The sequence below is a fragment of the Silene latifolia genome, chromosome 10, assembly GCF_048544455.1.
Source record: "Silene latifolia isolate original U9 population chromosome 10, ASM4854445v1, whole genome shotgun sequence".
NCBI lineage: Eukaryota > Viridiplantae > Streptophyta > Magnoliopsida > Caryophyllales > Caryophyllaceae > Silene > Silene latifolia.
In genome coordinates this window covers 20,572,833-20,597,610 of record NC_133535.1, presented here as the reverse complement: position 1 = coordinate 20,597,610, position 24,778 = coordinate 20,572,833, and the positions used below count along the sequence as shown (strand labels likewise).

Genomic DNA, 24,778 nt, shown 5'->3' with positions numbered 1-24,778 from the left:
ATGGATAGCAGCTTCTACTTAGAACACATTTCTAGTTGAGTGAGATTTGTTTGATCACCCACTTTAGCACTCCATTCCTTGAGAGTGCTGCTGCAGGTCCAACTTGCAGATAAATGGTAGTTGCCCGGATTCGAGTTTCAGCATCTGTTAGGTATTGTTGCTTTTCCTGCAGTCGTCATTTTTGGGCCAGTTAATATCTATGCACATAAGTTATGTATATTAGATTAGTTAACTAACACATATGGCAACTCACCGGCTCCGCCATGTTGTATATTTCCTCAACCTTTTTTCCTAGCAGTTTCTCGGAATCGACATTGAACGTAGTGAACATGAATGATCCTGTTATGTCAATTGCTTCAAATGTGATGGTCATCCTGTGTTCACGATTTGGGAAAATATTATATAAGCTTTGTGTTTGTCATATATATTTTTGGCAGGGTAATTTGGTTAATTAATTTGTTCATTACCTAGGTATGGAGTTGACACTTTGCCTCTTGAATGTTTCGCAGTTGTAGGTGACATTGTTTTCTTTCTTGCTTGCTGTACCGCAATGACTACATCCGAGGTAGAAGTGTATGTCTTTTCGATCAAATTCAGGAATGGATATATGTAGCCAGTGACATTCGTCTTGCAATGTAGCTGGAGCATGTGTTCACCATTCAATTTCCAAAAATCAACAATTACTTTTTCGCCTAAAGGCAAAAATGTGCTTTGATATGTATAATTCACTCATTTCCACTGAAAACATCTGGACATGTATTTCCTTCACCTCATTAGATGCCAATGCAACATTATTTTATTTTGGGAAGAATTTTTGGCCCGTATTTGATTAGAAATGCATACCTTTTTAGAACGCAAGTTTTTGATGGTTGTTGGTACACGCTTTCTTTCAGGTTGACGAGTTTCGATGACTTGTTGATGTTTAGCAGATACTGCTGCCTTATTTGCATTGTTCCTAATTATACCTATAAAACAAATAATATTTATGCAACGTGATTAACCAGTTTAACTGCTTACACATAAAGATTATTAAGCTTACCAAGCATGAAGGTTTTCTGCCTTATCTCCATCAGGATTGAACTTGATAAATGTTGCTGAAGTAATTGCAATTGAGAAGCCTATTAAGTTAACATAAATAGAACAGTTATTTGTAGTATTGAGTTTGCAATGATTGTGATGAATGTTAACCATAGATATGATTGTATACCTTTGTGATATGAGGGCTTTAGACAAGTGAAACCAACCACTGGGAATGTGTCAACCAATTCTTTAAGCTGCTCGCATTTTCTAGTCGCAATCTCTGCCCAAGCTGTTATGATTAGGGGATGTTCTGTGCTGCATGAGTTAGGTCTCTTCATCAGCTGATTAATTTGCCAATTTCAAACGAAATTTAAGCTCTATTATGTAATTGTTCATATGGTTTTGTCTAACCCGGGATCCATAACAACTAATTCACGTACAGGAAAGGTTGCTCCATCTGGACGTGGCACCTCTCGCAGCACTTCAACATGGATTAGTATAGCGAGAATATCTACACATCATTCATTATTTACCAGGTTAATATATTCAATTGGTACGTAAGTTAGTAAACAGAAGAGGAGGGTTAAATCTATATCAAGATACTAAACCACCAGCAATAAGGGAAATATTTACTACCGTATCTATCATCAGCTGTCACAATTTTGGGTATTGCAGCTATGCTGATGTAGTCTGGACCCGCAGGTGGTTTGCAACCTTCAACAGGGGTAATGACGGTTTGAGCACCAAAGCTTAGTTGATGTGGATGGTCATTATCGCGACGATACTTTTCAGGCATTAGTTTGATCTTTGCATTGCAAATGTCATATTCCATTTTATCGTAAATTATATTTTCATACGCTGCCATTTCATCTTCATACAGCGTAGTTCTTATCCTTCCACCCTCTATTAATTATACCATAATTACAATGTCTATCATTTGCAATGTAGAATTTACAGCAATTGGAAATTAACAGAAATGACTTATCTGAGAAGTAGACAACCTAAGTTTAAGTTGTTTGAGTCTTTAGAAAATCATAATAAATTCTTATGAACTGTTTTTTAGACTTATACAGCAAGGTATTTATAATCTCAAATACTAACATTGATATTTGCTTACTTACATCATTTGACATATCATCTCACTTTTCACTGTAAGTAAAATTTACTTTTAAAATTACCTCTTCATCCTGAAAAACAATTCTCTGATAATTTAGTCCTTTGCTTTTGGGTGAAATTTGTGTGTTGCTCTTCTCAATAACTTTGAGGCGAATTGAATGTGACCCGACCTTGTCATTCAAGTCCTTCGCCATTTTTTTCTCAGGCTTCATATTTCCTGCAAAAAAATAAAGCTGCTTAGTAACACATTAAACCTGGTAAAGCTTAGTCTGACATCATTTTTTTTATAATCCAAACATGTTTCATTTAGAAGCTTTTATCATCCATATATTATGAACATTATACATCAATGATTTCTAGATTTTCTGATGATGAGGTGGTTTGTTGTCTGCCAGTATACAATTGCTTACCAAACTTTTTTCTTGTGGTTTAAGATTATATGAATATTGTTGTTACTCTTTTTTTCTGGTTGTCTGGAATTTGTTTGAATGTATTCTTCATTTTCAGCTATGTGCAGTAAGGTTTTTCTACATTCAGTCTGATTGCGTGTTGCCAACGAAATGAAGTACCAGACCACTCCCTATTCTGCTGCTGAGTTGCCTGCCTACTATTCAAAGTATGGCTGGTATTACTTTGCCATAATCTTACTGTTGAAAGTACATATTCCTCTGAATTTCTCTTGCTTTAGATAGGTAAGGATCGTTTGAAATCTATTGGCCATATTTTCAACAGTTTACTGTCATTTTATAGTACGGTTGTACTATTTGTTCACTTTGATAGATGACAATGACAATTCTATAAGGCTATAAATTTAGATAATGAAGTACAACCTATTATATTTTAATATTTATATTATAAAATTACAAAGTGATAGTACTTTTTTGCTTTTGGTGGGAATATTAGTCTATTTTTTAATTGAAATGTAATTTTTAAAATTATCTTTGGGTAAACTATTTTAGACTCGTAACCTGACTCAATATGCATATTTCCGCGCCAAAAAACTATCGTAGTAACTCAGAGCAGATTGCTCTTTAGTAGGTACTTGTAGCAAAGCTTCATTGCTATTCTCGTAATAGCATTGTTTGTTTGCATAGGCATAAAGCTAAGCTATATGGCTCTTCTCTTGCCAAACAACTGATAATGAAACCTTCATTTTGTAAACCAAAATACACAAAGTTTGGCTTGTGTTTGCCTTACAATTATAAATCCTGAGACAACATTGATACACTTTAAAAATATATTAACATTACTTCCTAAAATCCAAAAACGAACTGCACCCAAAGCTGTAAGCAAAAGCCTAGGCCTTTCTACAAAGCAAATAAGGACATTCTTTCCTTTGTGGTTGTTAAATGTCCTTTTGTGATTTGTGAACGCCTAAGTAATACGGATTGGCCTTATTTTGATGTGCCTGCAACCTGTAAATAGGCACCATTTAAAATTCGTCATCGGCTGTTGGTACCGCAGACATATATATATATAGATATATATGTAAACTTAGCATTTACAATGTAGAAGCATAATAAAGTGCTCGTGATTGTGTAGCACTTTCAAGTCTTTAGCTGAATTTCCATTTACAATGTAGAAGCATTTACAATTCCCTAAACCCTGCTCTTCTGAGTACCTCAAATGAAACTACATTTCGCACCAAATTTCCATTAACATCACCTACGGATGGATTGTGTAGCACTTTCAAGTCTTTAGCTGAATGTGCTCGTGATAATGCTACGTATAACTGTCCATGTGAAAAGAAAGATCTAGGTAGGTACACACCTACGCGTTGCAAAGTCTGTCCCTGTGCTTTATTTATTGTCATAGCAAAGCTTAACTTAATAGGGAACTGTTTTCTCTGGAAATTGATTGAAAATCTAGAATTCTTAGACGGTTTCAGTGTAATCCTAGGAAGGAAAACACGCTCTCCTTTATAATATCCAGTTGAAATTTCACACTCAATCATATTTGGGAAACAACGCTTGCATATGAGGCGCGTACCATTGCATAGACCTGCTGCAGGATCCAAATTGCGCAATAATATTGTAACACCCCGTATTTTATTAAGTTGGATAAAAATTTTTTAATTGCTATTTTGAATTTAATTACATCATTTAACGATTTATATATTTATGCTTAGCTAATTAATTAATTTCATCATAATTCGATACGTTAATTTTAATAATCATTAATAAGTTTATTTAAAGTTAGTTCGAGTTTATTGAAATTAGTTCGAGTTTATTTATTTAATAATTTCCGTTTCTTTACGAGTCCTTATGAAAGTTGTTTTAAGTGAACCCGAGATGGATTTTGGGAACAAAACCGTCCAATTAGCTATTTTGAGCTTATTTCACTAAATTAGCAATTTTTATTAATATCCGTTAGTTTCGTAAAAATCGCTAATAATTCCGTTTCAAGCCGATTTCTTATTATTTACGTTAACTAGCTGAGTTTATTTTATTTTCACTCATTAAATTTATTTATTATTGATTCCGTTTTATTACTGAAACTTTTACTTAAATCGGGTAAATTTAACTCGAAACGGTTTTAATAACTATCGAAGTTTCTTAACGACGAAGAAACGTACGTATAATAAATAGCAGGTTGTGTTTCTTTGCCTCATTTTTGATTTCCACGTCTCTTTCTTCTTTTCCTCTTCTTCGCCCTTCTTATTCCTTCGTCATGTCATTACCTCTTCAATTTTTGTCTATAATCCGTCCTGGTGCTCCGTTTGTCATCCGTTTTCAACTATTTTTGTTCCATAGCGCTCCTTTCGTCGTTCTCGTCAATCCGTTGTAAGTAAAATTCATTTTCGTCATGTATTTTTACAAACCCATTTATATTTTCAGCTTTATTTATTATAAGACGGTTGTATGTACTAAAATAGACGGTCTGGTAGAAGATTAAAAAGGTAACGATAACGGATTACTCGATATTACTTGTAAAATATGTTTATTTCGAATCTTTGGTTAGTCTGTTTTATAATTGAGACGGTGTATAATTATATATAGGGATCCTTATGGATGTTAATTAGTCGGTTGTATAGTTGAGACGGTGTATACTGATATGTGGAGATGATTGAGACGGTGTATACCGACCTCTAGGGATCATTTGGGATGCTAGCTAGTAAGTGGTATATTTAAGACGGTGTATCTTTGACATGTATGGATTGTTTTGGGTGATAATTGGTGTGTTTTATAGTTGAGACGGTGTATACTGACATGTAGGGATTGTTTTGGACTAATTTGGACTCTGTGTTGGGGCGATTTTTGTAGTCTTTAGGGACTGTTTTTGAGTTGCTTTATACTTGTGGATTTCCGCTCTAAAACCGTTTTAAATGCGGACTTAGTTGGCTCGGCCTAGACTGTTTTTAGGCGCGAGAATGGAGTCTTAAGGGGACGATTGGTACTCTGTTTTGGGCAGGGACGAGAGCTGTCATCGTGGGTTTTCACTTTGCATTTGAGGACTGAAGTTGGGGTCGAACTTAGGCATCTTTTGGGTTCTGTTTTGGACTGATTTTTGGGTCAGGTTATGAAGTAGGGTGAAGGGTGGCTATGGGTAGTCGGGTCGTGGTCGTGTCGGACTCCTAGTGGCCTGGCAGTGGCCTAGCTGTGGCCTGGCCGTGGCCTAGCTAAGTCACGAGTTTGAGGCCATGTGTAGTTGGTGGTTAGGCCGAGTTTGTGGTTGTCATAATAACTTTTGAGCCGTGTCTATAAATTGTTTTGACGCTAGTTTGGTTTATTTAAAATATAATTAAATTAATTTCCGTCTCATATTTTATATAAAGATAATTCGTTAATATCGTCCTTTCACATAATTATTTTAGGTGGCTCATATGTGGTTGAAGATGAAGAGTAATTTTGGGTTTTAGAAGCTTTCTCAAGTTATTACTTGTCTCTTTGCTAGCGTATGGTAACTATTCCGAGTTACTCGATGAATTAATGTCACATTAGTAGTTGATGTTGTGTTTGTTGTTTGATAAGTGTTTAGGTGATTGATAATGATTTACTTTCGTTTTTCACATGATAGAAATTGGAAATAGCATGAGAATAATATTGCGATAAAATTTGTGATTTGGGCCAAAGTAGGCCAAGACTCTGAGCTGGGCCAGATTGACCGAACGAGTTTGGTCAAACTAGGTTTAAACCAGATCGACCTCGATTTGACCGATGACCCGTCGCGGGACTCGGGTCGAGGGTTTGTCTTTGAGGTAAGATTGGTTGTTATTGGAGGTTTTATGTTATGCCTTGATATTTGTAATTATCATTTCACATGTTGGTTGTTGGATGCTTTGGATGCCTTATGCTTGAGTCTTGTTTGCCTTTAGCCATTGTAGTTTATTCTCATGGACTATGATATTGATGGTTAGCTATAATTTGGTTATTGATGACATTGAGGATATGGTTGGATTGTCTGCTGAATAGACATTTATATAGCCTTTCACATGATAGAATGTTAGCATTTATGTTGGTAAGTTGGACTCTTTGCCAATCTTATGGTTAATTGGGTATCCTACTTGTCTTGTGTGGTGTGGGCTAAAGTATTCAAGCTGGGACTAGCTGGGACTAGGTCCTAGGTGAGTATTTCGGCCTTCATCATAGATAGGCCCTTATAGTCTTTGACGAGTATATGTTCACTGCTTAATAGCCTTTGTGTTCCTGACTTGGTGGGTTTATATCCAAGTTGGGGCATGACCTCGTTACTTATTTTGAGAGTAAGTGGTCAGCTTAAGTACTAGCCAACCCTTTGGTGGACTCCTTAGGGTACTCACATAGTTTTATAAAATTGTGGGTCTTGGGTGCGGTGGTGTGTATCCGCATGTCTAGGTCTGCGCAGATTTAGGACTAGGGTTGTGTTGTGTCTTGGCCATGTTTTGATAGAACCTCTGAGCCAAGATACCGGTTTGATTACCTTCCCTACCTCGTGGTATAGACTCGAGTTACAGAGTGACTATTGACGGTGCTAAGAACTTATGCCTGTCTTTGATATATTGTCCTTTCTTGTTTGATGATTTTATGAATCATAGAAGGTGAGATGCAAGCCGGCTATGGTTGATAGAGTTTGGATTCCCGTGTGTTATTTGACTCACATGATAATGTAGCTTGAGTCGGTCTAGTATTCACATGCTAGGACTATGTGGTGTTATATTGTTGTTCACATGATAAGCACGATTGTCTAGCATCTATATGCTAAGGCATTGTGTGATTCATATTCATATTCTTATGTTTACATGTTATATTAATTATGACATTTCGTGGATGGGAGAACTCGGAGTTACTCCCCACTGACTGTGGCTTTCGTATTTGTATAAAATGCGAATGACAGGTAGGTGATGCATATATGGGGGTACATGGACGAGCTAGCGAGCAAAGTAACCTTGGAACCTAGACTGGCTTTATTTTATTGTGACCCTTAAACACTTTTTATGTCACATACATTTTAGGGACATATGTCTCCCTCTTTACATTTGGTTGTATAACTTTGCTATTCGCGACTTTAGCAATGGTTATGTTGCGAAACTTCTATTTAGACCTTGTATGTTTTGACACCTTCCAATTTGGATATCTTTATAACAGGTTCAGGTTTTAAAATTACAGGTTTTTACCCAATTGAACCTATTACAAACATATCCATGCAGTTTTATTCTAGAATTACGTGTTTACTTTTCCGCGATAAGTGAGGGTGTCACAAATATCACTGGAGAATCTTCCTTCAAAATTAATTCATGTGATGTCATTCCAGCAGGGCATAGAGAGTTTAGAAATTCAGCTGGATATACGTTTGAGTTGTCGTCCACAACGCTATCAAAACTATGGTAAATGTGCTTTGTCCCAGAAAATTGATCAATAAGCATGCTGTTATAGAGTCAACATCAACATTCCTTGGAGTTAAAATGGCTCGGTCGTTGAAAATTTCAGGAGTAAACGTGGTTTCCTTAATCTCTGGGAAGATATTGTCAATCAAGGTCTGTTCTGGTTGTTCGTCCTTTTTTTTTTCAAGGATCAGCTGTTGCGGTAGTGACACTAAACTGCTTTCTTCTGTTTGCAACTCTCCATTGCCTAACTTCAGTAAAAAATCTGAAAATTCGGGGTCTTCCTTTGCCCTTATATTCTCAGTTAACTGAAATTTGGTTAGTTGTTGCCAGATAGGAAAACTGACAATGCTGGCTTCAACTGCTTCCTGTTGTGTACGTCTTGGAATAACAGGAAGTACCTGACGAAATTCTCCCCCAAAAACTATTACTTTGCCACCAAATAACTCGGAACTATTGCATACATCTTGAAATAGCATATTTACAGCCTCAATATTCTCCCTTTTTGCCATTGAAGCTTCATCCCAAATGATTAAGGCAGCTTCCCTTATTAGGCACGCTAACCCTCCTTGTTTTGGTACATCGCACGTTAACGTCTCTTCAGTATCAAGAGGGTTTTTAAACCTGGAATGAGTTGTTCGGCCAGTTGGCAAATTTGAGGCAGCTATTCCAGAGGTTGTTGTTGGTAAGCATATTTGACCTATTGAACGGACCTTCGCATACAAAGCTCCATACAAGAAAGTCTTTCCAGTCCCACCTGGTCCATCTATAATAAATGCACCTCCTTTTGCAGCCTTTACATGTTCAATGATTGCCTTATACGCAGTGCGTTGCTTAACATTTAACTGTTTTCGAGAGGCAAGCTGTAGAAGGGGCACTGGAGCGTTCAAAGCGTCACTGATATCCCTTGTACACTGTAATATTATTTGTTGTTCAAAGTGCAAATGGTCCAAACCAAACTGGGTAAACGTCTTCCCCATCCCCTCCAAAAACTACTCCACCTTCCCTGCTGTTAGCTGCAAGACCTTTTCAGGATCCCCAGGGAACTATTTCCGAAAATCGTCCGAGAGTGGGATGTAGTATTTTTCCCAGAACTCAGCAGGATTGTTTGGGCAGCTGAAAATAAGTATAGTTGCAAACAGTCTCCTAAGAGCATTTGGCATCTCAACTTGAACAACTTCATCCATGCACATATCTGCAGCGTTATCTTCTTCAAGAATTCCTCTTTTTAACGCTGCTTTTTGAAATGACACACAACAAATACTGTCCACTTTTTAAGATCTTCAAATGACCTAGGGCCTCTAACGTGCGCCAGAAGCAACCTTAAGTAATAGCGCTCACCTTCTTCTGGGGAAGCGTGCGCAACCCTTCCCTCCACGATCCCTTGGCTTCCAAATTTTCTTTTTATCATTCCACACAAAATGCTTTGGAAACTCACTGTAGTGATATTATTGCCCTCCTTCTAGACTTGAATTTGTCAGGAAAAATTCAGTAAGCATAGTTTTGGCTCTTGCTTCATCATCAACGACGTCTGCCAGTTCTTCATTCTCTGAAAACCTGACCATTGGGTGTGTGAACCGGCAAAGGCTGTACAGGTGGGTATGTATCAAACAGGTTGAAACCAAAAATCCGCCAGGCTGCTTCTGGAGGTGAAACCCACCTACCAAGATTGATACATTTCAATTTCATCCACCAACATAGAAGCAGTACCATCCACAACTTTGAATAGGATTCGATCATGACCTTTGTATACATATTTATACAGGTACTTCACTGCATTAATAGTAGAGCAGACCTCTACATTTAAGTGACAATCAAACATGGCAAGTAAATAAGGGTTGTAAGGAACCACATATCGGTTATCAAGCTTGCCTTTTCTGACAACAACTTTTTCACCAGTATCCCTACGCTTATATAATGGATATGAGTCCTTGCCATTTGTGGTGAAGTCTCGAAAGTTTTTGGGATAATTTTTTTCGCATATTTTTTGCTTATCTTTAACCTTCATACATGCGCATTTTGGGAAATCAGCGCCACATGGCCCATGCATCATATGTTTTAATACAACTGCTCTTAAGTGAGGGTTATCATTTGAAGGTATTTTTGCTGATACATATCTATCAAACTTTTCAGGTGCAGTAATTTTGTATGCAGGTTTGAGGATAATGAGAAAGTGTGCATGTGGTAAGCCACGCTTTTGAAACTCAACTACATTAATCATAGCTGCAACTTCCCCAAAGATCTGTTTTTCCTTAATCTGCTTTCTAAGCATTGTTAGCTTTGCATGAAATATCCTAGCCACCAGATCTGGACTATTATGTGCTTCTTCCCTAGGCGACAATTCTGCTTTTATTTCTGGCCAGTTAGGTTTGCACGTCATAGTTATAAAGAGATCAGGTTTCCCATATTTGCACAAGTGCCATTGAATTTAAATATCTCCTCCTCACATCTCTTGGCCCTCCTAGGAAGGAAGGCGGAAGTACTATCCTCTTCCCTACATTACTTGCACAGTTTTCTCCAAGCTGCAATGTATCTAGAATCCCTTAATACAAGTCTGCTCTTATAGTATCCTGATTCAATCGTAAAAAGTCTAGCCGTGTATTTTCAATCTTCACATACATATCTACTATGTATTGCTGAAAGATCCTGCCTCCTCTCAGTACGAAGTTACCTGGCCTGATCTGGAACTTGTATGCGTAATATTCCCGACAAGAAATACGCTTATCTGCTTTTGTATGCCTCCTAGCAGCATCTGCAACATGTTCATCAATATATTATAAAACTGAAAGGACTTAAATGTATTCTTTAAATTTGCAAGCTATGCGACAAATGTCTGGTTACCAAATAGCATGTCTCAAAAGAGGAACTTACTTGCTATTTCTGCCTCAATAAGAGATTCAGGCATGTCAGTAGTAACTGCAGACATCGAAAATGAAGTATTTGATTCCGCATTAAATGTTGGGCTGGTAATTTTTTTCAATCCTTGGTGCCATCCTCTATCTCCCTTTGGAAATAGTAGTGGGTACTGCAGAGGATCATAACACTCATAAAAATGCCGAATTCTATGGTTGTGTGAACCTCTTCCATATGAAATAATATGAGGGCCTTCATTCCCCTGCACAGCTGTATTATCTAGCCACACTGCTGCTACTTCATCAGATGTAGGTGCATTATATACACGCTGATCGTTGGCTGGATCAGTACTCAAAACTATTCTCGTATTTTCAGTGACCTCTATTTCTTGGAGTGATCTAAAGAACTTCCCATATGGATTATCATCCATAATTCCCATTAGAAGAGTCACCATTTGTTCATTCAAATTAGAAAACAGGCGCAAGCGATTTTCCTTTTCATACTGGCCGTCATAGAAATATAGCTGCAAGTACCTAGGAATATTATCCATAGGTATTAAATATGGCAAATTATGATAAACCTGGCCCTGTGCTTTGAAGACATATATCCCTTTGTGAGTTTCTGCTCCAAAGGCCCCCCTGAAAGCAAAAAGGTTATTATATAACCTGGAAAATGTCTGGAAATGCTTTGATTGTTCATCCCGTGCAGTATACAACTGAAGCAATTCTTCAGGATATTCATTAACAGCCAATTTAATTTCTCCGTTGCAGCAACATAGACTGTTTGATTCAAACTCAAATTTCTTTGCTCCACAATAAGCACAATAGGTTGGTGGTTTTAATTTGACAGGTTCAAATGGCACAGGCTTCACACCCAAAGCATCCGGTATTTCTGTCAAATTAAGCAGTTAAGTTGTAGAAATTTTGCACTGGACTTTAAAGATTTATATGTCAGATATATTGCCAACTTATTACTTTTTTTGGTAACACGTCCTCTCTTTCGCCCTTTATCTGCATTTTCGATTGCCAGGTCTTCTGAAACGTTTGTCCGCCTTGATCTATATGGTTGTACTGGTATTTCCTGTGGTACTGCAGACTGTTGACCTGCAGATTGTTAAAATATACAAGTTATAGATACGGCGAGTAATTTTCACCAAACGTACCCATAAAATGCATCAATAAAAAACCCTTTTGGCGCCTACGCTGCCTTTTGGTAGTCGTAGGAGCATTTTCGGTGCGGTTCGTATCAGCATTAAACTGTGACTGGCTGATCGTTTCTTGAAGGTCGTTTATTGAATTGCCTCTGTGTCTTTTCCCAGTTGGCCTTCCTCTCCTCACTTTTGTTATATTTACATCAACCGCCACGTTCCCTGGAATGTTTAGCTGTTATATCAGTTCCAATCACCTTTTAACAAGGCATGTAATATTTTAACCTGTCCTGACTTGCATCGGCTACTCCCTTGAATGTTCAGATATGTCTCTTCAGATTTGTATTTTCTGAAAACAACTTAACGACTTCTTATTAGAATTCAACAGCAAACTTCAGTTTTAATTTTGCATTGAATTTGTGTTTTTCATGCATTAACATTTTTAATTTGGTCGTAAACATGGCCAATGAAAGACCACCAACACACTTTTGTGTGCAAATTGTTTAATTTCTTTTTGTATAAAGCTTAATCGCCAGACCAATAACCTGTTTGAGCACGATAACCCATTTGCCATGAGGTACTAATTCTAGTTCCCCAGTTTGACGGATCAACGACCGCCGCGCCTACCTGCCATAAATTAAGCACAATTTCAATTACATATAGATACCACATTGATGTATAGCCGTTACTCACGTGTTTAATTTTCACATTTAAAACAATCGGTACTACTCATCAACAATTTCGTTAATTTAATTGCCCAATCAAGAATGGTGCAGCTAATTATAGCTGGATATAATCCTACTTTATGCCAGTCAAATCTTGCCATGTGAAAGATCAGCTTCCAACAGACGTGTAAATTAACAATGTACCTTAACAGCCAAATTCAGTATTATCAATTACAAAATAAAACGATTGGCGCTACAAGGCAAATAACATTCATGATTCCATACATTTAAAACTGGCACCAATACAAAAGGTTCTTATCAATCTTAGATCAATTCAAATGAATAGCCTAGACTGGTTGCCCTACATGATACCCAAAAACATCATGAATGACCAATTACTGGGTAATCCTACCTGGTCTAACAATCAAATGCTAGCCCACTTTATTAGATATAATACATAAAAAACAGCTACAACTTAGTAAGGGTTTTCTATGTTTCGCTTGCTAGCAACCGCCATCCCAAAACCCCATTCAAAAAGCCTGTCACCATCATTGGACATTGTTTTGCCTACTCCAGCTATTCTTAAACTTGATACGCTTTACTGCCGCATTCCTTTTTTTTTTGGGAGGCGGTGGTAATGTAAAGCCAGCACGTATTCCATTGACTTGTCCTTCAGGAGTTTTACACTCAGACGCAATAAAAAGAGGCACTGCTTCCAGATCAGACGCTACGCAAATCTGGTTTTCCTGTACAGACCGGTACCTACCACGCTGAAAGCCACACTGGATCTGAGAATACCTCATCCTGTTGAAGTTTGCATCTTTAACAGTGAAGCCATAAACTGACTGAAAATAAAGAAGGACCTTCTTAGCCAAGATTTGTCTTGCTTTGTCAACAGTTTCCATACTGTCGCCAATGAAATACTTTTCTCTAGAAGGATGCTTTGGCCAAGTCACTGTGAAACAGCAGACATAACGGCCATTTGGCTGGACCAGAAAGTCCAAAGCATCCACAGTTACTTCATATTCAACCACCACTTGGAGCCAGATGCCCCAAAGGTCTGCAGTCACCATTTTAAGTGATGTAGCCGTCGCCTTTATTGTTTTATGTGCACGGGCGTCCAACTCAGCCTTAGATGGTCCCCATTCAGCACATTGTAGATCCTCTCGCCTTCGCTTATAAAAATCACAACAGACTTTATAAATTCCACGCCTTTCCAAGTTGACATCGTCAACAACTATCTGTTTTTTCTGAACCAGGTAGTCCACAGCCTGTTCAGCTGCGTCTTCCTCAGATTCAGGCATTGATCCCTTTTTTTCACCTTTAAAGAAACAGGCTGCAGGCCCTAAAGCCCTTCGCAGGACCAAGTTAGCCTGATTGAGCTGGACATCTGCGGGGCTGTAAATAGGTTCAGGCCAACCAAGTACTTTTACAGCATCAGACAATAAAGCACAGAAAGAAATTTTGTACTCCTTCCTTTTATCGGCCATCTCGGAAAAAACTTGTACATCCATGTCATCAATTCCTACTTAAAAGCACATCATGCAGCATGCTCTAACTTAAACCTGATGTGTATGCAAACACCAGCTCCTATAACCAACTTACCGAGTTCTTGAAAAGACAAGCTACTTGTACAGGCACAAAGACAACAGGTAAATTCATGGTCATGACCAATATACTCATAATATACATACCACTGAATACATTTTGGGATTAAGGCTCTGATGTTGTTGTTGTTGTTGTATACATACCACTGAAACATGGTTAATATAATTTCACAATGAGCAGTAGACAGCATTTAACCAAAACAATGACCTGTGTACACACAAAAACACGGATCCTATATGCAACAATTATAAGCGTAGCAACACCCTATTAAGCTAATTTAAACAGGCATGGATAAACTCATGAAAACATAAATTCTTCGCGTAATAAATTAGCCATCTTCAGTCATTATACCTCTGCAGTAAGCCTGTTTCAGCTGCTCTGGAATTATTTCCCTGCAACACAAAGACAACAACTGAGCAACAAATACATTACGGATAAAATTGTAATTTGAAGTAAGAATCTTAAATTTAACCAACAAATTCAGAAGTAAACCTCTAAACTGTAAAATGAGTCGCTCATTTTCTCACCCGGGTAATGGTCGTTTTATAACCTTCTGAACAGAACAACCAGCCACAACTTCCTACTGTTGAATTCAAGTACAATAACATCACAAGACCTTACCTACTTACTTAATACACATGCTTATCTATGTAGCTAAGCTACCTTAACACGGTTAAGTCCTTTCACCTTACCTCCCTCACTTTGTATTAGGACGCCACACTTCTGACCCCACACAATCCCCCCTAAGATACTAATGATGAACCCCATAGCACCATACCGTTTATGAAATGTCCCCACCCATGTACCCTTTTTTCTTTGGGATTAAGATATAATAATAATAATAATGTTTAAACACGAATTTCGCGATTTAAACACGTCCGGTCGTAATGAATCATATAACCTCTTTAACCCTAATCTTATTATAAGATATTAGCGTGTAAACCCGTAACAAACAATGTAAACGTTCCAAGCTTTTACGTTTATTTAAAGTCCCATTAGTCATGTTAAGCATTCATAAAGACGTTTGCCTTTTCTGGGGGGGGGGGGGGGGCTTGTTTAAGACTATATATAGTACATGGTTTTGAAACTGCGTGTTAAATGAGGCTGTCTTTTGTAAAATAATTAAACCGGTTAATTACAAAAGTTCCAATCCTGTACGCTTCTAATCCAAATAAAGTTTTTTTAGAAAGTTAATAAAGAGATGTTGTACGATACGATGTTCACGCTTGTCAATTTAAGTTGCCATATCTTTTTTTCGAAACGCTCATTAAATTAATAGAGACCTAACGTTACCGTCTAGCCGTGAAAACCATTTCTGTAGTCGTGTTTTCGATTTCGATTTAGTTAATAATTTGCCAAATATATATATATATATATATATATATATATATATATATATATAGAGAGAGAGAGATAGAGATAAGAGATCAACTAAGGCCACTATATGTATTTGAGTCCATAAGTTCTATTATGGGCCCTTGGATGGTGAAAATGAATGGCCAAGATCAACCTCCAAAAAGTGTATTTATGGACTAATATCACTCATTCTCTCCTCCATCACTAATCCTTCTAATTAATCACTAATTCACTATAACTTCTTTTCCTCTCATCCACTTATCTCACATATCACACAACTTATCTTCTCTCTTAAACACCAAAAAATAAAAACCCCAAAAAATCCAAAGAAATAAAAAACCCAAAAAATCCAAATAAATCAAAAACCCCAAAAACCCAAATAAATAAATAAAACCCAAAAAATCCAAATAAATCAAAAAACCCAAAAAATCCCAATAATTTAAAAAAACCCAAATAAATCATTCATTATTCTCTTCCTCATTCACCACCACCCACCACTATCCCACCCCGACACCGCCCACCCCCACCATCACCCACCACCCACCTCCACCACCGCCGCGGTAAATTCTATAAACTCTTTTTTTTTTCCAGATTTTTCGTCTCGGTTTTTTTCGTCACTTTTTTTTTTCAGATTTTGTGTTACATTTGTTGTTATTTATTTTTATAAACCTCTTCTTGTTTTTGTTGTTATTTATTCTTATAAACATCTTCTTGTTATACTTTTTTTTTAAAAGATTTCGGGTTTTAAATATCGTTTTTTTTTTGTGATATAATTTTAATTTCGGGTTTTAAATATCGTTTTTTTTTGTGATATATTTTTTTCATCTAAGATCTACTAAAATATTTTTCATAAAATTTGTTGTTTTAATCTTAGCTATATTAAAATTCTTATAATTTGTTGATTTTTAATCTTATATTTCACATTTTTTAAAAAAAAAAAATGATATAAAATGACTAAAGTATACACAGTTATGGATAAAAGTTATACAAAAATTGACTAAAGTTATACAAATAAGGACTAAAGTTATATAAAAATTGACTAAAGTTATACAAATATGGACTAAAGTTATACAAATAAGGACCAAAGTTATACAAAAATAGTCTAAAGTTATACAAAAATTGCCTAAAGTTATACAAATATGGACTGAAGTTATACAAATAAGGACTAAAATTATACAAAAACTGACTAAAGTTATACAGAAATTGACTAAAGTTATACAAATATGGACTAAAGTTATACAAAAATGGACTAAAGTTATACAAAAATTGACTAGAGTTATACAAATATGGACTAAAAGTTATACAAATATGGACTGAAGTTATACAAATAAGGACTAAAATTGTATAACTTTAGTTCTTATTTGTATAATTTTAGTCCATATTTGTATAACTTTAGTCAATTTTTGTATAACTTTACTCAAAAATGACTAAAGTTATAAAAAAATGGGCTAAAGTTATACAAAAAATGAGTAAAGTTATACAAAAATTGACTAAAGTTATACAAATATGGACTAAAGTTATACAAATAAGGACTAAAGTTATACAATTTTAGTCCTTATTTGTATAACTTCAGTCCATATTTGTATAACTTTAGCCCATTTTTGTATAACTTTAGTCATTTTTTGTATAACTTTAGCCCTTTTTTGTATAACTTTACTCCTTATTTGTATAACTTTAGCCCTTTTTTGTATAACTTTAGTCATTTTTTGTATAACTTTAGTCACTTTTTTGTATAACTTTAGTCATTTTTTGTATAACTTTAGCCCTTTTTTGTATAACTTTACTCCTTATTTGTATAACTTTAGCCCTTTTTTGTAACTTTACTCCTTATTTGTATAACTTTAGTCAGTTTTTGTATAATTTTAGTCTTTATTTGTATAACTTCAGTCATTTTTTGTATAACTTTAGTCCAAATTTGTGTAATTTTAGTCCAAATTTGTATAACTTTATTCCACAAGAGTATAACTTCAATCATTTTTTGTATAATTTTACTCCAAATTTATATAACTTTAGTCCAAAATTGGTTTTTTAGTCCATATTTGTATAACTTTAGTCAATTTTTGTATCACTTTAGTCCATTTTTGTATAACTTTAGTCCATATTTGTATAACTTTAGTCCATTTTTTATAACTTTAGTCAGTTTTTGTATAACTTTAGACAATTTTTGTATAACTTCAGTCCATATTTGTATAACTTTAAAGTTTAAAGGGTATAACTTTAGTCCATATTTGTATAACTTAAACTTTAATGTTAAAAAGGTATAACTTTAGTCGTAAATAGTCCACCATAATAACAAAAAAACGTTTATCTAACAAAAAAAACCCGTAAATCTAAGAAAAAACCAAATATAAAAAAAAAACAAATAAAAATTATCAATGAAGTTGCACATAAGGGCATTGAAGTTGTACACAATGACCACTGAAGTTGCACATATAAGTTTAAATAATATTGCAAAAAAAAAAAAACTATCTGAACTTTTAAGATTAGAATTTAAAAATAACCAACAATAACAAGAAAAAAAAAATCGAAAATAACTTTAATCCATAATAACAAAAACTCGTTAATCTAACAAAAAAAACCGTAAATCTAAGAAAAAACCAAATAACAAGAAATTATAAATAGTATAACTTTAGTCGTAAATAGTATAACTTTAATCATAAATTGTATAACTTTAGTTGTAAATTGTATAACTTTAGTCGTATAGCCCAATTAAATCAACAAATTATATATATAACAAAAAAAATTGTCATTAAAATTTAACAAAAAATCACCAATAGATATGAAGAAAATTAATACCAAATCTAAAATAATAAAAAAATATCTAAACCAAAAAAACTATTAGAGGTAAAAATCAGATCTGAAAATCAGAAAAAAAAAATACAAAAACCAACTTTCAAATACTCAAATACTCAGATATGAAAACAAAGAATCACATAACAAAATAAAAAAATATAAGAAAACAAAACAAAATACAAAACCAGAACTCGAAAACCAGACGCGTAAAAAAATTGAAATCGAAAAATTTCGTTCGAAAAAAAAATTGAAATTGAAAAACAAAATACTCAGATTTGAAAACAAAGAATCGCAACAACCAACAACAACAAGATCTCGACATTTAAACAAAAATGCACAAAAAAAATTAAAAACAAAACAAAATAATACTAGAAAACTGGACTGAGGAGGGACCAAGGCGGTTGTCGGATCTGAGAGGAGGAGGTGCGGGTTGTTGTTTTTTGTGGTGGAGGTTGAGGTTCGGTGGTGGTGGTGATGTGGTTGGTGTTCGTTTGTTCTCGGTGGGAGGCAGTGACGGGATGATGGTGGGCTTGGGATCTGGGAGGGTGCGGAGGTAGTGGTCTGGTGAGGTGGAGGTGGTGTATGGCAGCCGAGAAGGAGGAAAAGGGAGGCAGTGACGGGAGAGAGAAAGGCAGGGGTGAGGTTGAGTGTGGTTGTCGATGTCGGTGGTGGTGGTGGTAATGGTTGTCGTGGGTCCGGTTGAGGGAGGGAGGGAGGGAGGGGTTTGAATATTTGGTTTTTGGGTTTTGGTTTGTTTGATTTTGGCTTTTTTTATGAGAGAAAAAATGAGAGAGAATGAGAGATAATGAGATAAATGAATGAATGAATGATATGAGGGAGTGAGGAGGAGAGGGAGATTAGAATCAGGAGGATTGATTAGGGAGAGGGATTAGTGAGGATTATTTGTGGCCCTTCAATGAGATGAAATCCCTTCCCTTCATCTCCTACATCTAAAGCCCATATTGTGACTTAGTGACTAAATGGATGTAAGGCGCTTATTTAATCGATATATATATATATATATATATATATATATATATATATATATATATATATATATATATATATATATATATATATATATATATATATATATATATAGAAGAGATCACCCACACCCTTTTACATTGAAAGCCCATGTTCTCTTTTGACCCTTGAAAAGATGGGATGAAGGGTGAGATTGAAGGCAAAAAGTGGGGGATTAAGGCTAAAATATGAGATTAATACTAATGTAAAACACACTCTCTCACTACCTCACTAATCAACCCTTAATTTCACTATATAACCTTTCTTTTTCCACCCACTTCTCTCTCCTATCACACAAATACCATTTCTCTCATCTCTCTATAAACCAAAAAATCCAAAAAATTCAAAAAACACACCAAAAAAAAGTTCCCTCCTCTCATCCTCACCACCACCGAGGGCACCCCACCCTACCCCGACCTGTCCGCCACCACCACCCCACCACCACAACAAACAACCACAACCCGCATCACCCTCCCCTTCATCACCCGCATCACCCTCCAACCACCCACCAAACGACCACATCCACCTCCACCTCCTTCCCTTTCTCCTTTTTTCCAGATCTGAGACCACCACCTCGACACCACCACAGCAACACCAGGCCTGCCATTTCCCGACCCCACCACAGCAACACCACACCACCACAGCAACATCACTAGATTTAAAAAAACTCCGCTTCATCGACATCCTCCTCCTCCCCTCTCGTCTTGGTTGATGTTGTCGGCGAGGGTGGTTGTTGGCGGTGGTTGGAGGAGGCGAGGATGGTTGTTGACGTGTATTGTTGCTGTCGTGGTCGATGTTGGTGTTGTTGATGCTGTCGTTTTTTTTTTTTTCTTCTTCTTCTTCTCTGGTTTTATCTTGTTTGTCGGGTAGTAATGGTGGACTTCTTTCCCTTTTTCCAATTTTTTTGTGTTGACGCTTGTGGGTGGGTAATGGGTTTTGTGTTGTTATTATGGGTCGTTGATTTTCACTTTTGAGATGTAGTTTTAGATTTTCTTTTTCCTTTTTTTTTTTCTTTTTTTTTTTAGATTTACACTTTTAATATATTTGAGTTCTTGTCTTTGTTGTCCATTTCATTTTTTTTAGATTTACACGTTTTTTTTTATTATTTATTTATGGTCTTGTTTTATATTTTTTAAATCTCGTCTTTTAAAAACTCGTCTTTTTTTATATTGTGAGATACAAAAAGCTTTTTTAAAATTTTTAGATCTACTTTTATTCTTAGATCTATAAAATAGATACTTAGTCTTTTTAAGATCTGTTTTTTTTTTCTAAGTTTCATAATAAAGTTAGTTATTAATATCGTTGGTGTTGGTGTTATTGTTATTGTTCCACATTTATACTCGTATTTTTTTTACATTTACACTCGTATTTCTTGACATTTACACTCATATTTCTTTACTTTTACACAATTTTCAGATTTATACTCATATTTCTTTACATTTACACTCATATTTCTTTACATTTACACGCATTTTTCAGGTTTACATTTGTACTTCACATTTACACTTGTAAATCATTACATTTACACTCATAATTACTCACATTTACACTCATAATTACTCATATTTACACTCATATTTCTTTATGTTTACACTTGTATTTCCTCACATTTACACTCATCTTTAAATTTCCACTTTCGCCTTCCTCCTTTTCTTTTTTTCAGATTTGTGTTTTCTGTTTGTTTTTCCTTGAGTTCGTGTTTTGTGTGTGTTTGTTGTCTTTTATGTTGTCGTTGTTTGTTGTTTTTTTTTTTTTTTTTTCAACAATAAAGTGTTATGTTTATTATTATTGTCATTATTATTAGATTTAATGTTATATTTTTGTTAGATTTTTTTTTTCAATCTCTCTTTATTAGATCTAGTGTTGTTGATGTTGTTTTATCATGATTTTTTTTCAACACTCGTATTTCTCTTATATTTACACTTGTATCTCCTCACATTTACACTCGTATTTCTTTAAATTTACACTCATATATTCTTAACATTTACAGTCGTATTTCTTAACATTTACACTCGTATTTCTTTACATTTACACTTGTATTTCTTTACATTTACACTCGTTAAAATTATATAAATTTGCACTCATATTTTTTGTGGATATGAGTTGGTGGGGAAGGACGACGATGGTGACATTTTTTGGTAGTCGGACTAAAGTTTTACTTGTAAAGGACAAAGTTGATGGTGACATTTTTTGGTAGTAGGACTAAAGTTTTACTCGTAAAGGACAAAGTTACGCTTATAAAGGACCAAATTCACACTCAAAGGACAAAATTTACAATCTAAAACCTTCAAATTGACTAAAAAATCAAATTTACACTCTTAAAATGTTACATTTACACTCGTAAAACCTCACATTTACACTTGTAAAATGTTAAAATTATATAAATTCAAAATTTCCGTCACAAAAAAACAAATTTACACTCTTAAAATGTTACATTTACACTCGTAAAACCTCACATTTACACTTGTAAAATGTTAAAATTATATAAATTCAAAATTTCCGTCACAAAAAAACAAATTTACACTCTTAAAATGTTACATTTACACTCGTAAAACCTCACATTTACACTTGTAAAATGTTAAAATTATATAAATTCAAAATTTCCGTCACAAAAAAATCAAATTTACACTCTTAAAATGTTACATTTACACTCGTAAAACCTCACATTTACACTTGTAAAATGTTAAAATTATATAAATTCAAAATTTCCGTCACAAAAATCAAATTTACACTCTTAAAATGTTACATTTACACTCGTAAAACCTCACATTTACACTTGTAAAATGTTAAAATTATATAAATTCAAAATTTCCGTCACAAAAAATCAAATTTACACTCTTAAAATGTTACATTTACACTCGTAAAACCTCACATTTACACTTGTAAAATGTTAAAATTATATAAATTCAAAATTTCCGTCACAAAAAAACAAATTTACACTCTTAAAATGTTACATTTACACTCGTAAAACCTCACATTTACACTTGTAAAGTGTTAAAATTATATAAATTCAAAATTTCCGTCACAAAAAATAAATTTTACACTCTTAAAATGTTACATTTACACTCGTAAAACCTCACATTTACACTTGTAAACTGTTAAAATTATATAAATTCAAAATTTCCGTCACAAAAAATCAAATTTACACTTTTAAAATGTTACATTTACACTCGTAAAACCTCACATTTACACTTGTAAAATGTTAAAATTATATTTCCGTCACATTTACACTTGTAAAACTCATACAACATTACATTTACACTTCTGAAATCTAAAACTCAAAACTGATTAATTAGGGGCTAGAGAGAGAAAGAAAAATTAATTAGTGTGTAGAAATTTGATTAGTGGTAATTTTTTTTTGTAATTTTCAATCTCAACCATCCATCTCAATCCAACCATCCACATTTTTTTCCTTTTCTTTTTAATGGGCTTTAATCAAATTCATCTCAACCTTCCATTTAGTCCATCCAATGGCCCTTAGAGGGACTTATGGACTCAATGAAAGTGGTGGACTCATTAGATCTTGACTCTATATATATATATATATATATATATATATATATATATATATATATATATATATATATATATATATATATATATACACACACACTCTAGAGTCGTCGCAAAATAAAAATTAAATTTTCAATACAATATAAGAAACGGATCAATCATCACTGTGAAAATGTGATAATGGGCCAAGAAGTCCAAACCAAAAATTCAAGCTAACCTATGTGTATAATGGGTCTAATCTATGTGTGTAAACAATGACCTTACTCTGATCTGATAAGGGCCAAAGTTAAAAACACAATAGAAAAGCAACAGTATATCCGTAAGAACAGGCCAGCCAAAGCACCAAGACACTAAAACAACAAAGCCCACCCAACTGTCTGGAAGAACAAAAGCAAAGAAAAACCCAACACACAAACCCAACCCAAGGTAATAAAATATGAATAAATTTCAACTATTCATATTACTATTCCTCACAATAGTAACTCCTCTTATCCTCTTTTATATAAGGGGAGGAAATGTTAACTAGTTGTTGTATCGCGCGCTTTACGCGCGATACCCCAAGATATTATTACTTTCGAGCTGTTGTTTGCCTAGCGGTACCCCAAAAATAATAATGGACTTACTTGAGCTTAGTAATTTAATGAAGCCAAATTACATAAATGGCAAATTTGTTCCAATCACATAATAAGGATAATTGTATGTATTAAGAATTGAGTAATATCATATCATTTAATATTGTAGAATGATATGCAAAAAAAAAATCGATAACAAATCAATTGAAATTAACTAAACTAATACGAATTTTGCACTTTTTGGAACAATAGTATTGTCACTCGATTGTGAATATCTGATCGACAGATGCTGAATATGAGAAAAAGACTTAATAATATCATAGTAAAAGTAGTTGATTTGGTTTGATGAACTTTGAGTTTTCGCTTATATTAAATGAGTAGATTTATATTAGCATGATACAATTTTCTAACCGGGAATAAAAGAAGCATTATGATCGAAGTAAAAATCTCTGATAAAGAACACCTTATTAATATCCTATTCTTCGTCTGTTCACTAAAAGAAAAGCCCCAATTGCCTCCAATGCAGTGAGATGTAACATTTGATACAAACCAATTTGTTCCAATCACCTCTTGAAAGCTAGACCCTTGTGATCCACCCAGGGAGTTCAGTTATGAACCTTCTTCGATAATAGTATATGGAACTCCTAAGACCATCAATGACTCATCATAGATTCATCCTGCTCATCTAACTTTCGTGCATTGCTTGTCCTGAGAGCTTGAATGCCATTATACTGTGAACTTATCAAACGGACATATCGGGGTACTTTCACTAATTTCCACCATTCTCACATGTAATCTACCGTGATGAGCTTTGGACAAGAAACCTTCATGTACACAAATAGACCAGGTACGGCAACAAATTATACAGATATTTGGAAAATTAAAATCTGGATCTAGGAGTTATGACATGTTCTCTTCAACTTCTTTTAGCTAACTTTTGAAAAGATGAATTTTTTAAATTCATTAAAGTTTGTATCTGTATTCACAAAAAAGTACTTGAATAACACTCTGAGTTCAAAAAAGTTAAGATAAGGTGAAGACAACAATAACCGGTGACATGATAGTTTTTTTGGTGTAATTGTTGAAAAGGGTAGCAAGAGCATGCAAGATACATACATTAGGGCATATAGCTGCACGAACATAGCTGTCTTATCAATTTATCATCTGCGTCTCCAGAAAATGACTGATCATATTTGAACCAACGGTCAAGCTAAAGTCACAAAGACAATATTGGCAATTACAAAAGGCTTGCCAAAATTAGAAGAATGAGAGCCGTAAAAAATTCAGGCACATACCTCAACATAAGTTC

The 24,778-nt window shown here is 34.7% G+C and overlaps 1 protein-coding gene across 1 annotated transcript; it reads right to left on the bottom strand.

Moving 5' to 3' along the window:
• Positions 1–7,881: 7,881 nt before the first annotated feature.
• LOC141607255 (uncharacterized) lies at positions 7,882–8,916 on the bottom strand. The gene has a single exon (XM_074426614.1). It carries the CDS (start codon positions 8,914–8,916, stop codon positions 7,882–7,884), a length of 1,035 nt encoding a protein of 344 aa, XP_074282715.1.
• Between the last annotated feature and the right edge of the window lie 15,862 nt (positions 8,917–24,778).

Coding starts and splice junctions, on each gene's coding strand:
- LOC141607255 (XM_074426614.1), bottom strand. CDS start 8,916: ATGGGGAAGACGTTTACCCAGTTTGGTTTGGACCATTTGCACTTTGAA.